Source organism: Leptosomus discolor, chromosome 1 (genome assembly GCF_034619465.1).
Source record: "Leptosomus discolor isolate bLepDis1 chromosome 1, bLepDis1.hap2, whole genome shotgun sequence".
In the NCBI taxonomy this organism is placed as follows: Eukaryota; Metazoa; Chordata; class Aves; order Leptosomiformes; family Leptosomidae; genus Leptosomus; species Leptosomus discolor.
This window is the reverse complement of record NC_141391.1, coordinates 212,377,158-212,390,695: the sequence shown is the minus strand read 5'-3', so window position 1 is coordinate 212,390,695 and position 13,538 is coordinate 212,377,158. Positions and strand designations below refer to the sequence as shown.

At 44.0% G+C, this 13,538-nt stretch overlaps 1 protein-coding gene across 1 annotated transcript in view; it reads right to left on the bottom strand.

Annotated features, from left to right (window-relative positions):
* The window catches only part of USP6NL (USP6 N-terminal like), a 109,589-nt gene that overhangs the window by 31,190 nt on the left and 64,861 nt on the right, over positions 1-13,538 (bottom strand). Inside the window, exon 6 of the mRNA XM_086474781.1 lies at positions 3,452-3,559. Within this exon, the coding sequence (XP_086330907.1) occupies positions 3,452-3,559 (108 nt within the window). The remainder of the gene's footprint in view (positions 1-3,451; positions 3,560-13,538) is intronic.

Below are 13,538 nucleotides of genomic sequence, written 5' to 3'. Positions count from 1 at the left end.
TCTAAGTATAGATAATGGACATTTCTCTAGTCATTTCCTCTCTCCTTCTGTTCTAATCTAATTGAGTTGTAGCATACCTCCACTTTAGCACTTGCTTTAATGTTCTATAATTAAAGCAAATTTTGCAACTGAATACTTAGGAAGCCATCACAGGTTAGACTGCCACCTTATTTTTCAGACTTAGAATAATTTTCTCTTGACATTCATTCATTCTTTCTCACTTCTGTCCCTAAAGTGGAGTTTGTAAGACAGCCCTAACTGGATTCAACATGGTATTTTCAAAACATTACATCTGAGTAGGCATCATTAGAGAACACCACAGACAATCTGAAGGCAGAACCCCACAGATTCTGGTTGCAAGAAAACAAAAAGGTTTAAAGACAAACATAATGAAAGGATTGAACAGCAAACAATAACATCCATTCAGTCTGTTGAATACAACCAGAAGCTTCGGGCACATTGGGAATTACCTGTAAGTCACTGAATCAACTAGTAGCAGCCATTAAACAGCACAACACTAACCCAAATCTCAGCTTCATTCACCTTGCAGTGTAACTTGAAGTAGTAATATGATGTGTCCACTACAGAATGATTTGTCCCCCCAATAAACAGAAAAGAAGTGAAGAGAAAATTTATATAGTTTTAAGGTGGCAGAGAAGCCAGAGCCTATGATTCTTTGGGATACAGGAAAACAATCATCCTGAGTCCTTGCCATCATGGGAGCCTCTACCATGAGTGAAAAGAAAGGACATCTAGAGTTTGAAAAACAGAAAGGACAGAAGACTAAGAACTGGCAATTGCCCTGCACAGAGAACCGAAAGAAGCTGTTTGACCCACAGCAAATGCACATATTTTCCTTCTGATTTTCAGATGTGCGATTTGTAAGTGATACTTGTAATAAGGAGTGTTAATAGCACTTCAGGAAATGGGAAAAATGCAGAGCAGTAAAATGAGCTCATCACAAATAAACAAGCTAGGATAATGATGGAAGAAACTCCTTCTACTTCTATATCTGAACTACAAACTCTTGTTTCACATTGAGCACTAGATGGCATTAATCATTTCTGAAGATCAAGTCACCTATTTTTAAATGCTTCTAGTTTTACTCAGTATTCTTTCCCACAACTACATTATTCAGCATGAACTCTGTTTTATCCCTTTTGGATCTGCCACTAGTGTTACTTATGAAGTTAAAGAAAACATAATAGTCAGAAAGAGCAGCCTGTCAGACTAAAGAGCGACAAATACTTTAAGAGGAAGATCACAGACACCAAAATTCAGATAACATCAATGCCACATCAGTCTTCTTCCATGAAGTTACAAGACTCCTTGTCTACTCAGAACCAAAGTCTCAGCTCTAAAGCCGTTATTAGAAAATGCCAAAAATGAAACAAGCAATGCATTTCCTTGAAACCCTGGACATTATTTCTTTAAAAGGCAGTGAACATTTAAATTCCCATGGGGAAAAATTCAAACGCTCCACAAGACTAAATTGCCTTTCTGTCAGCTAAACTTTCCCTATAAGCCTTTAGCAGAGAAAGACGGAAAAAAAAAGGAAAAGAGAGAATTGTAAAGGTTTCAATTCCCCTTCTGCCTCACTTACTAGCCTGCACATGAATCTTACTCTCCACTCTTGGGTCTAAAGTTTAGATCTGAGGGCCATCAGCTGTATTCACACCCACAGAAAAAGTAGAGTTAGGACAGAAAAATTTAGAAGACGTAACCACAATAATTCAGAGGTTGCTTTAAGCACTGCTCAGGGTGAGGATGGGGGCTGGTGGGGGTAACACAGAGCTATTTTCTTTATATTCTAAGTAGGAGATATGCTTAAGTGATCGATTTGTGCCTGTAGAATTTTGTGAGGTTAACATTGTGTCACCGGTTGCACCTCTAAGAATACAATCAAGCAACTAGACAGTGCTTTGTAAGTGATCTCTAAGCTTCACTTGGAGGTGAGATGGTAGAAAGAAAAGACAGCTTGTTCTGGCTTTTACAAGACTAAGGCACCAACCTCCACCCCTTCCAGAATACTGGAACTCCTCTTACTGATATTCAGCTAACAAGGTGCTTCCTTAACAGACATTTCTCAAGGAGATGTAGTTTCAGAGCTGTGGTGGTGTCTGGCAGGGTTTTGGCATGGTTCTGGTAGCAGGGCAGGGGGGCTACGGAGGTGGCTCCTGTGAGAGGCTTCGAGAAGCTCCCCTGGCTCCAATTTCGGATCTGCCTCTGGGCAAGGCCAGGCCAATGGCGCCTCTGCGAATAACTATTGACAAGTGAAAGAAGCGGTTGATGGCGTCCCTTTGTTCTGTTGGTGTTGGTGAGCGAACGGGGTGGGAGAGAGGCAGCCCCGCGGACACCCCGGTCAGTGAGGCAGCAGAGGGGGAGCTGTGCCGGGGCGGAGGTTCCCCCGCGGCCCGCGGGGGGGTGGCGGCTGAGCCCCTGCAGCCCCCGGAGCCCAGCGGTGGCCCAGAGGTCGCCCTGCAGCCCGCGGAGGGCCCCAGGCCGGAGGAGCAGGGATCGGGCCCGGAGCAGCCGCGACTGTGGCCGCGCTGGAGCTGCCCGTGGGTGGGAGGGCGGCAGCCCCGGGAGGGCCCCGCGCTGGGGGGTTCTGGGGAGCTGCGGCCCCGCGGGAAGGACTCGCGTTGGGGCAGCGGGAGGAGGAATGTCTGCCGGGAGAGGGACCCCGCGGTGGGGCAGGGGAGGGTGCGAGAGCCCCTCTCCCTGAGGGGGAAGGAGCAGCGGAGACCCCTTGTGCCGGACGGGCTGGGACCCCCATTCGCTGCCCCTGCGCTGCTGGGGGGGAAGAGGGAGCAGAGCTGAGCGCGGGAAGACTGGAGAGGTTGGGGACTGTGGGGGGGAGGTGTGTTGTATTTAAGACCTGGTTGTATCTCTCATTCTCCTTGATGGTGGTGGTTGTTCTGTATTAAATGTATGTTGTTATTCTCAAATTGAGTCTGTCTTACTTGTGAACGGTAAGTGGTGAGTAAGCCCTACCTGTCCTTTGTCTAGACCCTCAAGCCTTTTTGGTTGGTCCCCTCAGGGGACGGGGTAGGGGTGAGCAAGCGGCTGCAGGGTGCTTGTGGAGCCAGCTGGGTAGGCTCAAACCGCGACAAGAGGTTTCTGTCTTCTTACTGGGATAGGGCTTTTTTTTTTTCTTATTTTGTTTTGCTTTGCTTTTAGAAAGGCTTTTGCAAGTATTTGAGAATGGGAAAAGAAATGGAAAGGGGATCAAATTAATTACATGAATTACAGAACCAAAAAATAAGCTGGAAAAGTACTTTTTGATACACAGCTTTTTTCCTAGCTGAAACGAACAGTAGAGTTCAATAAAATTTCTAATCCATCTTTTTTTTCTTTTGAACACTTCATAACAACAATAGCTTAATAAAGCCTGTCGTCTTAGTAGCAAAAAGTTTTTAATTAATATTAGGTGGAAATTCTACAAACTTACATTATAAAAGTCTTTCATTTCTTCTTTCATTTTAGGGACATCAAGTAGTAAAGACCAGACTTGCCCTCTGAACTGCAGCGGGATTCCTTTATAAATTCTCCTATGAAACTGTAAAAAGAAAAGAAAATATAAATGCTGTATGATCTACAACGTTCTGAACAAAAGGAACAGTGATACACAACATGCTAAAGAGAAAAATGCAATTTTATCAATTGACCTAGCAAAGGAATGGCCCGCTGGGGACAAAGTGTTCCAGTGTCTTTTGAGGGACTGAAAGCATCCAGTGATCTTAGCACTGGTCATCTGGGACCTCTCTTGATGGAATCAGCAGAGGCACAGGGAACAAAAGGGACACAGAGGTCAAAACATCACTCTGTGCAGGTGATGCTTACAAGCCAGGACTTCAGCATCTAGGAAGGCCTATCAAAACTGTATCAACTCTGCTGAGCAGCACTTATTCTACAAATACTGGAAAGACTACTCCAAATTTTGTAATTTACACCCAAAAAAATCAGATTCTTAGCAACACAGTATTTCAGGACAAGCTACAAATAACTGGCTATAAATACAAACTATAAATGAGAATGGTGAAAGGCAATCAAAAAAAAAAGCATAACTGATTGTAAAACGGCACCTCTGTGATGAAATGTATGTATGCATGCTAAACAAACATGTGAGATCAAAAAACCCAGGATGTGCCATTTCTATAGCTAACAGATTTCAGATCATATTTCTAAACTAGTAATCAGTTTTCTAAATGCATATTCACAGAATCACAGAACAGTAGGGGTTGGAAGGGACCTCGAAAGATCATCTAGTCCAACCCCCCTGCCAGAGCAGGACCACCCAGAGCAGGTCACACAGGAACGCATCCAGGTGGGTTTTGAATGTCTCCAGAGAAGGAGACTCCACCACCTCTCTGGGCAGCCTGTGCCAGGGCTCTGTCACCCTCACAGGGAAAAAGTTTTTTCCTTATGTTCATGTGGAACCTCCTGTGCTCCAGCTTGCACCCGTTGCCCCTTGTCCTGTCAGTGGCCATCACCAAGAGCCCGGCTCCATCCTCCTGACACTCGCCCTTTCCATGTTTATAAACATTGATGAGGTCACCCCTCAGTCTCCTCTTCTCCAAGCTAAAGAGACCCAGCTCCCTCAGCCTTGCATCAGAAGGGAGATGTTCCACCCCCTTGATCCCCTTTGTGGCTCTGGGCTGGACTCTTTCCAGCAGTTCCCTGTCCTTCTGGAACTGAGGGGCCCAAAACTGGACACACTATTCCAGATGGGGTCTCACCAGGGCAGAGCAGAGGGGGAGGAGAACCTCTCTTGACCTACTGACCACCCCCTTCTAATCCACCCCAGGACACCATTGGCCTTCTTGGCCACGAGGGCACATGGCTGGCTCATGGCCATCCTGTTGCCCAGCAGGACCCCCAGGTCCCTTTCCCCTATGCTACTCTCTGACAGCTCAGTCCCCAACCTATACTGGCACATTATATTAAAATATATATAACATAAGATATATATTATATAATTTCCCCATTCCTGACACATTCTGTTTTGAAACATAAAGCTTGTGTTAGAAACGGGTCAGAAGGGATTAACTCAGCACCTGTGCGTAACTAGAGTCGTTATACAAACTATTTATCAGCCTTGCCTCTGACACGACACTGCTCTTGCACTCTCATTCAGTGGTTTGGTTCTTACTGGGCTTATTCGAAAAAAATCATCAGCACTGACAACTGTCTTCCTCAGTTCTCTTCTGATTTGTATTTCTCTATGCTGCAGCATTTCGGAGCATGAAGAGCTTCTAAACAGAGGAAGATAGACCAGCTGTCTAAAGTCTTGGCTTTATGCAGCCAGGAGAAACTCAAGATAAGCAAAACCTCAGAGCAACTGAATCCTAGTTATTGTAAAAACACAAAAAATGTTACCATCACACTAAGAAAAGGAAAAACAGAGAACTCCAGCAAAGAAAACAAGCCTTTCTGAAGTCCTGTCTCTACCATTATTTTAATAATGGCACAGAGAGACAACTGGATTTAAAAGAGAACGAAACACACACACAACCCCTCCCCAAACAATTTATTCTTTACATTTAACTTACAATGAAAGTTAGACCTTAAAAATTTCACTTGACAAAGCTATCACTTCCTTGAAACATTTATAAAAGTTATGTTTGTAACATAAGAAACGTTTTAAAAGAAATGTCCTCCTCAAAATCAGGATCCTTTTTTCTTTTTCATATATTTTATGTCTCCAGTTTTGGAAGATTAATGAACCCCCCACTGCAGTATATTTGCAAACTTTCTGTTGTTTGGGATATATCAGATCTTTGAAGGTATCTATAATGCCAGCAAGGATTCATGTCTGGATTTCAGAATGTGTAACTCTTACACAAGTACAGTTATGACTTTCTTTCCTGTCCCCTTTTCAAATGAGAATTTTAAACTTAAAAAGATGAAACAGCAATCCTAGAGGCTGTCCACAAAGAAAACATTGTGCTTTTTAAAGAAAACTTCGCTGCTTTAATATTATTAAGAATGCTAAAGGAACGCTTCTAGCGTGAGCTTGGTCATGTCAGTACGGTTTCTTCTGTAAGGATAAAGAAAAACAGACAGCACTACAAAGCACCCTTCTCTATAGATGTATATCCAGATTTCAGCTCACACAGAGCATTTCAGTGTGTGTCAACCCAGACACAAGGATAACTGCTTGCGAGAGAGAGGATGATTCAGTCTTTTGAAAGCCAAGCAACACCAATTGCAGTGGAGTCACCCTGAGAACAGATTAGCCTGTCTCCTGGAAAGCAGAATGAGCCAAATCTGCAAAATCTTTCCTGGGAACTTGAAAGAAAATAAGAAAAAAAAAATGCAATAATTTATGTCCCCATTGACATGTAGCTGTGTTCCTCAGACCCATGGTACAGCAACAGTGCACCTTGATAACAAACATTTTTGCCCATTAATCATTATTTTGTAACTTGTTTTCAAACGTCCCAACAACCATAAGGTTATTAGTGAAGAGAATTAGTTGAAGAATAAATTCTCAAGACTAGTGTTGATCTAAACGAACATTTTAGGAGAAGGTCAGATGGCCAAAGGTCAGCAATAAGCCTTTGAAATAATAGTTTCTCATCTAAATAGAAGTAAAACAAATTCAAACCATCCAAAATGTGGGGTTGGTTGGGGTTTTTTTCCAGGAGACAAAAAACAAGGAGAACAACAACCAGTTTCAGAGGAGTCTGGCATTTACAGTTTTCACCTTCTGTATTTCCCAGACTGAAACAGCCAAACACTAGAAGAGCCCTTGAAGTAGTATGTCAAAACCAAGATACAGAATTGTGTAAGCACTTTTAGAAGAAAAGTTTGAAAAATGAGTTGGCAAGTATAACTTTAAAGAGTGGAAAGCAGAGAGAAACCAGCAGTTTCGTCAGCTCACTACAGTTATGCCAAAAAAAAACCAGAAGGAAAGCAAACATTTTCAGTAACTAAGACTGAAATTACTGCAGTACCTGACAGAATAAAGCCAAACAACATTCGGAGCTTCTTGCAAACCATTTTAGACCTGTATCCAGCTCACTCTGCTGTTCCAACTATTCTTTTATTTAGGCAGAGAAAAAAGCTGTCAGTCACCCCAAGTCATTACAAGATCCTGCCTACAGACTCAGCAGAACACAAGACTAAAGACTTTCACTGTCCAGTATATAGGAGAGAAATGTAACTCAAGAACGGAACATTTCATCACACAGGCTCCATTACACAAACGATAACACGGAAACAAGCGCAAATAATCGTGTAACTAATGGAAAACTGAGAAGAGTTGCTGATACACCAGAGGGTCGGTGCTGCCACCCAGAGTGACCTCAACAGGCTGGAGAAATGGGATGATGGGAACATCATGAAGTTCAACACCCGAGGAGGAACAACCCCAGGCACCAGGACACACTGGGGATCACCCAGCTGGAAAGCAGTTGGCGGAAAAAGACCTGGGGGTCCTGGTGGACACCAAGTTGAACAGGAGCCAGCACTGTGCCCTTGAAGCAAAGGAGACAAATGGTATCCTGGGCTGCATTAGACAAAAGCATTGCCAGCAAGTTGAGGGAGGTGATCCTTCCCCTTTGCTCATCACTGGTAAGGCCACACCTGGAGGACACTGTCCAGTTCTGGGCTTCTCAGTACAAGACAGATATGGACATACTGGAGAGAGTCCAATGTAGGGTCATGAAGATGAAGGGACTTGACCACCTCTGCTGTGAGTAAAGTCTGAGAAAGCTGGAACTATTTAGCCTGGAGAAGAGAAGACTCAGGGGAATCTTATCAATGTATATATGTATCTGGAAGGAGGGTGCAAACAGGAGAACAGAGCCAGCCTCTTTTCAGTGGTGCCCAGCAACAGGACCAGAGGCAATGGACACCAACTGAAACACTGGAGGTTCCCTCTGAACATCAGGAAACACTTCAGCTCTCTGAGGGTGACCAAGCGCTGGCACAGGTTGCCCAGGGAGGTTGTGGAGTCTCCATCCCTGGAGATACTCAAAAGCCACCTGGACACAGTCCAGGGCAGCTGGCTGTAGGTGGCCTTGCTTGAGCAGGGGGGTTGGATCAGATGACCTCCAGACGTCTCTTCCAATCTCAGACATTCTGTGATCCTGTGTGATTCTGCAATTTTGTGAAAACGACACAGCTCTACCACATCTCGGGGAATAGCGGGGGGGCAGGGGGAACCCACACGTACTTCACAGCAAAACTCATTTCTCATAGTCATTCGGTCGCCAAATAGGTAAAGAAAATATAAATGAGCAAACTGATTATTAGCTAACTGAGTATCTTTACCATAAGTACCATACTACCCCCCTCTGCTGTCTTCTATTGCTGTACGTAATAACAAGGTTGAAAACATGTTGAGAAATGCTGGGTTGGGTCTATATACTTGCAGAACCCTAATCTACTCTTCTGTTCTTTCTGAATTAATAATTAAAAGTAGAAAACTCAAAAAGTTACTTTACCATTTCTTATACTTCTGCAGAGATTAAATAATGACTCGAATAAATTCTTTATTAAGGTTTTCTTCATAGCTCAAAACAAAATAACAAGTATATATAGACTCAAGAGTTCAGATAATCATTGTATGAAAACATGCATCATTCAAAGAATGATGTAATGGAATCTCATAACAGCTCATTCTGGCTGTTATCTCTATCTAAAAGATTATCAAGAGTACTCAGCATGGATTCACCAAGGGCAAATCATGCTTGTCCAACCCAACAGCTTTCTATGACGGCAAGACTGGCTGGGTGGATGAGAGGAGGGCAGTGCATGTTGTCTACCTCGACTTTAGCAAGGCTTTTGACGCTGTCTCCCATCACATCCTCAGCTTAGCAAGTGTGGGATAGATGAGTGGACAATGAGGTGGATTGAGAACTGGCTGAAGCACAGAGGTCAGAGGGTTGTGATCAGTGGTACTGAGTCAACTTGGAGGCCTGTAACTAGTGGTGTTCCCCAGGGGTCAGTGCTGGGTCCACTCTTATTCAATATATTCATCAATGACCTGGATGTAGGGACAGAGTGCACCCTCAGCAAGTTTGCTGATGACACAAAACTGGGAGGAGTGGCTGACACACCAGAAGGCTGTGCTGCCGTTCGGCGAGACCTGGACAGGCTGGACAGTTAGGTGGAGATGAAACTAATAAGGTTCAACATTCAATGTGGCCTCCATGCAAAAACCTGAAAAACACACAACCTCCCCTTCCTTCTCCTGCCCCAATCTCTCCAGCTCATAAACCCAACTAGTTGCTGGTCAAGAAAAAAGGCCATTATCCCACAGCACTAGTCTGAAGAGCAAGAACTAGCACCCTGGCTGCTGCAAGATATAAAACTGGTTTTCTTGAAAATAAAACTTTCTCAGTTATGCAAGGAAGAGCTCCACAAGCAGCAGAGGGACTCTGCCACCTCAAAAAGAATCGGTGATGAGAAGAATAAGAATTAAAATCTGAAGTCTCACAAGAAAGTATATTTATAATGAAAAGAAAGTATATTTATAAAGCCTGCTGCCTTTAGAGGTTCTTCAACTTCTATGGGTTGCACAAAAGGAAGAAAAAGTGCAAATACAAGAGTTGCTCAATCTCATTCAAAAAATCTCAGGAATGTGAAGAGGGTTCTTCATTAAGGCTCTGTGTTCAGACTCCAAACTAAGTGGAGACTTGATTATTATGTTCTGTGTGAATGCCAGAACAGCTGGAAATTGTCAGCTACCCTGATTGTTTCTCTTCTTCCTTTCCCTCTCAATTTAGGTAACTTCAATCACAGATAGATGAAGGCAGATAGGGAAAGACAGAAATACTTTGGTGGAAATACTCAAATGGGAATATAACACATATACAGTTTTATTTAATCTTTCCTGAAAGTTATGATCATACTAAGCCAGGAAGGATTTACTGTCTGTAGTGGTTGATTGTACCCTGCTTTATTAAGCAGTAGAATACAAATAGGAAACAAAAGCATAAGCTAGAGAAAGACCACACTGAAACACAAACTTTGCTGCTCTCTGACAGTTCCTGCATAAGAAATGACTGATGGGGAGATGAAAGCTTTCTTTTGACAAATATCAATCACGCAAGGACACAAGGGCAGTCACACACTTCAGAGACTGGTAGCTGTAAGAATCATGATGACTCCACTCAAAAGATGCCTAAATAATCACACAAAAATCAAGGAGTTCTATGCACAGAGGAAGGCATGCAAAAACACCAGGAGGCCTGCATGAATGAACAAGGAGCTCCTGGACAAACTCAAAGACAAAAAGCAAGCCTACAGAGGGTGGAAGCAAGGACAGGTAGCTTGGGAGAAATACAGAGAAATTGTCCAAGCAGTCAGGGATCAGGTTAGGAAAACTAAAGCCCTGATAGATTTAAATCTGGCCAAGGATGTCAAGGGCAACAAGAAAAATTTCTATAGGTACATTGGTGATAAAAGGAAGACTAGAGAAAATGTGGGCCCTCTCTGAAAGGAAATGGGAGACCTGGTTACCCTCAATACGGAGAAGGCTGAGGTAGTCAACAACTTTTTTGCCTCAGTCTTCACCAGCAAGTGCTCCAGCCACACCGCCCAAGTCGCAGAAGGCAAAGGCAGGGACTGGGAGAATGAAGAACTGCCCACTGTAGAAGATCAGGCTCAAGATCATCTAAGGAACCTCAAGGTGCACAAGTCCATGGGACCTGATGAGATGCATCCATGGGTCCCGAGGAAATTGGTGGATGAAGTGGCTAGCCATGATCCATCATATTTGAGAAGTCGTGGCAGCCTGTGAAGCTCCAACTGACTGGAAAAGGGGAAACATAACCACCAGTTTTTAAAAGGGAAAAAATTAAGAACCAGGGAACTACAGGAGAGTCAGTCTCACCTCTGTGCCCAGCAAGATCATGGAGCGGATCCTCCTGGAAAATAATCTAAGGCACATGGAAAATAAGGAGGTGACTGGTGACAGACAACATGGCTTCAGTAGGGGCAAATCATGCCTGACAAATTTCATGGCCTTCTACAAGGAGTTACAGCGTTGGTGGATAAAGAAAGAGCAACTGATGATATCCACCTGGACTTGTGCAAATTCGACACTGTCCTGCATGACATCCTTGGCTCTAAACTGGAGAGACATGGATTGGACAGATGGACCTTACCAGTGGATAAGGAATTGGTGGGATAGCCGCACTCAGTCACGGTCAACGGCTCAATGTACGAGTGGAGACCAGTGACAAGCAGCATTCCTCAGGAGAAATTTGGACCGGTGCTGTTTAACATCTTTGTTGGAGATATGGACAGTGGGACTGAGTGCACCCTCAGCAAGTTTGCTGATGACACCAAGCTGTGTGGTGTGGTTGACACACTGGAGGAAAGGGAGGCCTCCAGAAGGACCTGGACAGGCTTGAGAGGTGGGCCCATGCAAACCTCATGAAGTTCAACAAGGTCAAGTGCAAGGTCCTGCACATGGGTCGGGACAATCCCACGCACAAACACAGACTGGGCGACAAGTGGATCAAGAACAGCCCTGGGGAGGAGGACTTGGGGGTGCTGATGGGTGAAAAACTGAGCATGAGCCAGCAACATGCACTCACAGCCCAGAAAGCCAATCGCACCCTGGGCTGCATCACAAGAAGTGTGGCCAGCAGGTCGAGGGAGGGGATTCTCCCCCTCTACTCTGCTCTGATGAGACCCCACCTGCAGTGCTGTGTCCAGCTCTGGGACCTCCAGCACAAGAAAGACACGGACCTGCTCGAGTGGGTCCAGAGGCGGCACGAAGATCCTCAGGGGGCTGGAGCAGCTCCCCTATGAGGACAGGCTGAGAGAGTTGGAGGTGTTCAGCCTGGAGAAGAGAAGGCTCCAGGGAGACCTTATAGCGGCCTTCCAGTACTTAAATGGCACCTACAATAAAGATGGGGACGGACTCTTTATCAGTGGGTGTAGTAATAGGATGAGGGGTAATGGTTTTAAACTGAAAGAGTGGAGATTTTAAATTAGATATTAGGAAGAAATTCTTTACTGTGAGAGTGGTGAGACACTGGCACAGGCTGCCCAGAGAAGCTGTGGCTGCCCCCTCCCTGGCAGTGTTCAAGGCCAGGCTGGATGGGGCTTGGAGCAACCTGGTCTGGTGGAAGGTGTCCCTGCCCATGGCAGGGGGGTTGGAACTAGGTGATCTTGAAGGTCCTTTCCAACCCAAACCATTCTGTGATTCTTCATGGTTATGGAGTGCACATGGGTTCATTTTATTATGTCATTCTTCATTATCTCTAAATCATGATCAAAATATGTTAGAGACTGCCACATTTCTGGTCTCAATGTGGCAACTCTTCCATCTCTTGCCTGTTTCTCATGGTCACACGTTGCTGCCCTCTATTCTCCCTGCCCCTTTTTTTTTTTTTTAATTAGGTTTAAGCACAGAAGTTCTAATGGGAAAACAGTGTGAAGCTCCCAGAGCCCCCATCTCTCTCTTGAGATATTCTTCTGCAATAAACATCAGGGAAGATGTAAACTGAAGCATCTCGCACATGCACACACACATCAGTGTGTTAATGTTTTCTCATTAAATCTCCTTGTGAAGTTATGATGGAAAATAAATAAGGAAGCAGCCTATAGGCAGCTCTGCAAGAGTATTAATGAAAACTGTATTTTGCAGTTAAGTATATGACAGTTTTGGATAATGTAATCAAATATATGGATTCATTTACAGTATGGGTACAGTATGAACATATTTTTTCGAGCCAAAATTGTCTCAGCTATGTATTATGAAGGCTCATTACAAACAGGCTGTCTAAAGTCCTGTACTTTGTACATACTCACTCTCTCCCTGGCACCCTCACCTTCTCTGACTCTCCCTTGCTCTCTGTTTAAGAACACAAGAATCTCTTAAGCATGTCATTTTCCAAAACCAAGCCATCACTACAATTATGACCTATAAGCCTACAACGTTATTACTGTTGTTCCTGCAACATTCCCTTCAGTGCTGTTTCTAAAAATACTGATTTCAGGAGCAGTACGGCTGCATAGAAACCATGGGAGTGTCAGGTGAAGTAACTCTTTTAAGATACAGGCTGTTCATTTTCTTTAGCAATTTGTTCCTCTAGCGTTAACCACTTTATCCAATCAAGTGAAGACAGAAAGCAAGAGTCAGGAATTGTTCTTGCAACTACTGCTTCCGTGCTTCAAGAAGGCGAGCACAGAAAGCTGGTTCATTCTTCCAACACACTTTCAGATAAAAACTGTCTTTACTTTCGAGTTTTGTACAGTCCTGAGAACAGCACCAGGCTTTCCATTAAGAGCAGTGACAAATAATGTCTGACTTTCCACTGCATGCTCGGGAGGAGGCTGATTCTTTATTCTGTATGCTCTGGTTCACTTACCACATCAGATGTGCGAAAGAATAAGGCAAACACCCTTGTTTTTGAAGTCTCATGTGCTCCACCGGAGTTCAACAATCACTGAAATTTTTTCCTAGCCTCCAGCAAGGTTCATCCCCATTATGAGCATATTGAATTATTCCTGTCACTATTTATAGTTCAGCCTATAATTTGTTACATGAACTGAAACTCTTTCTGCTCAGC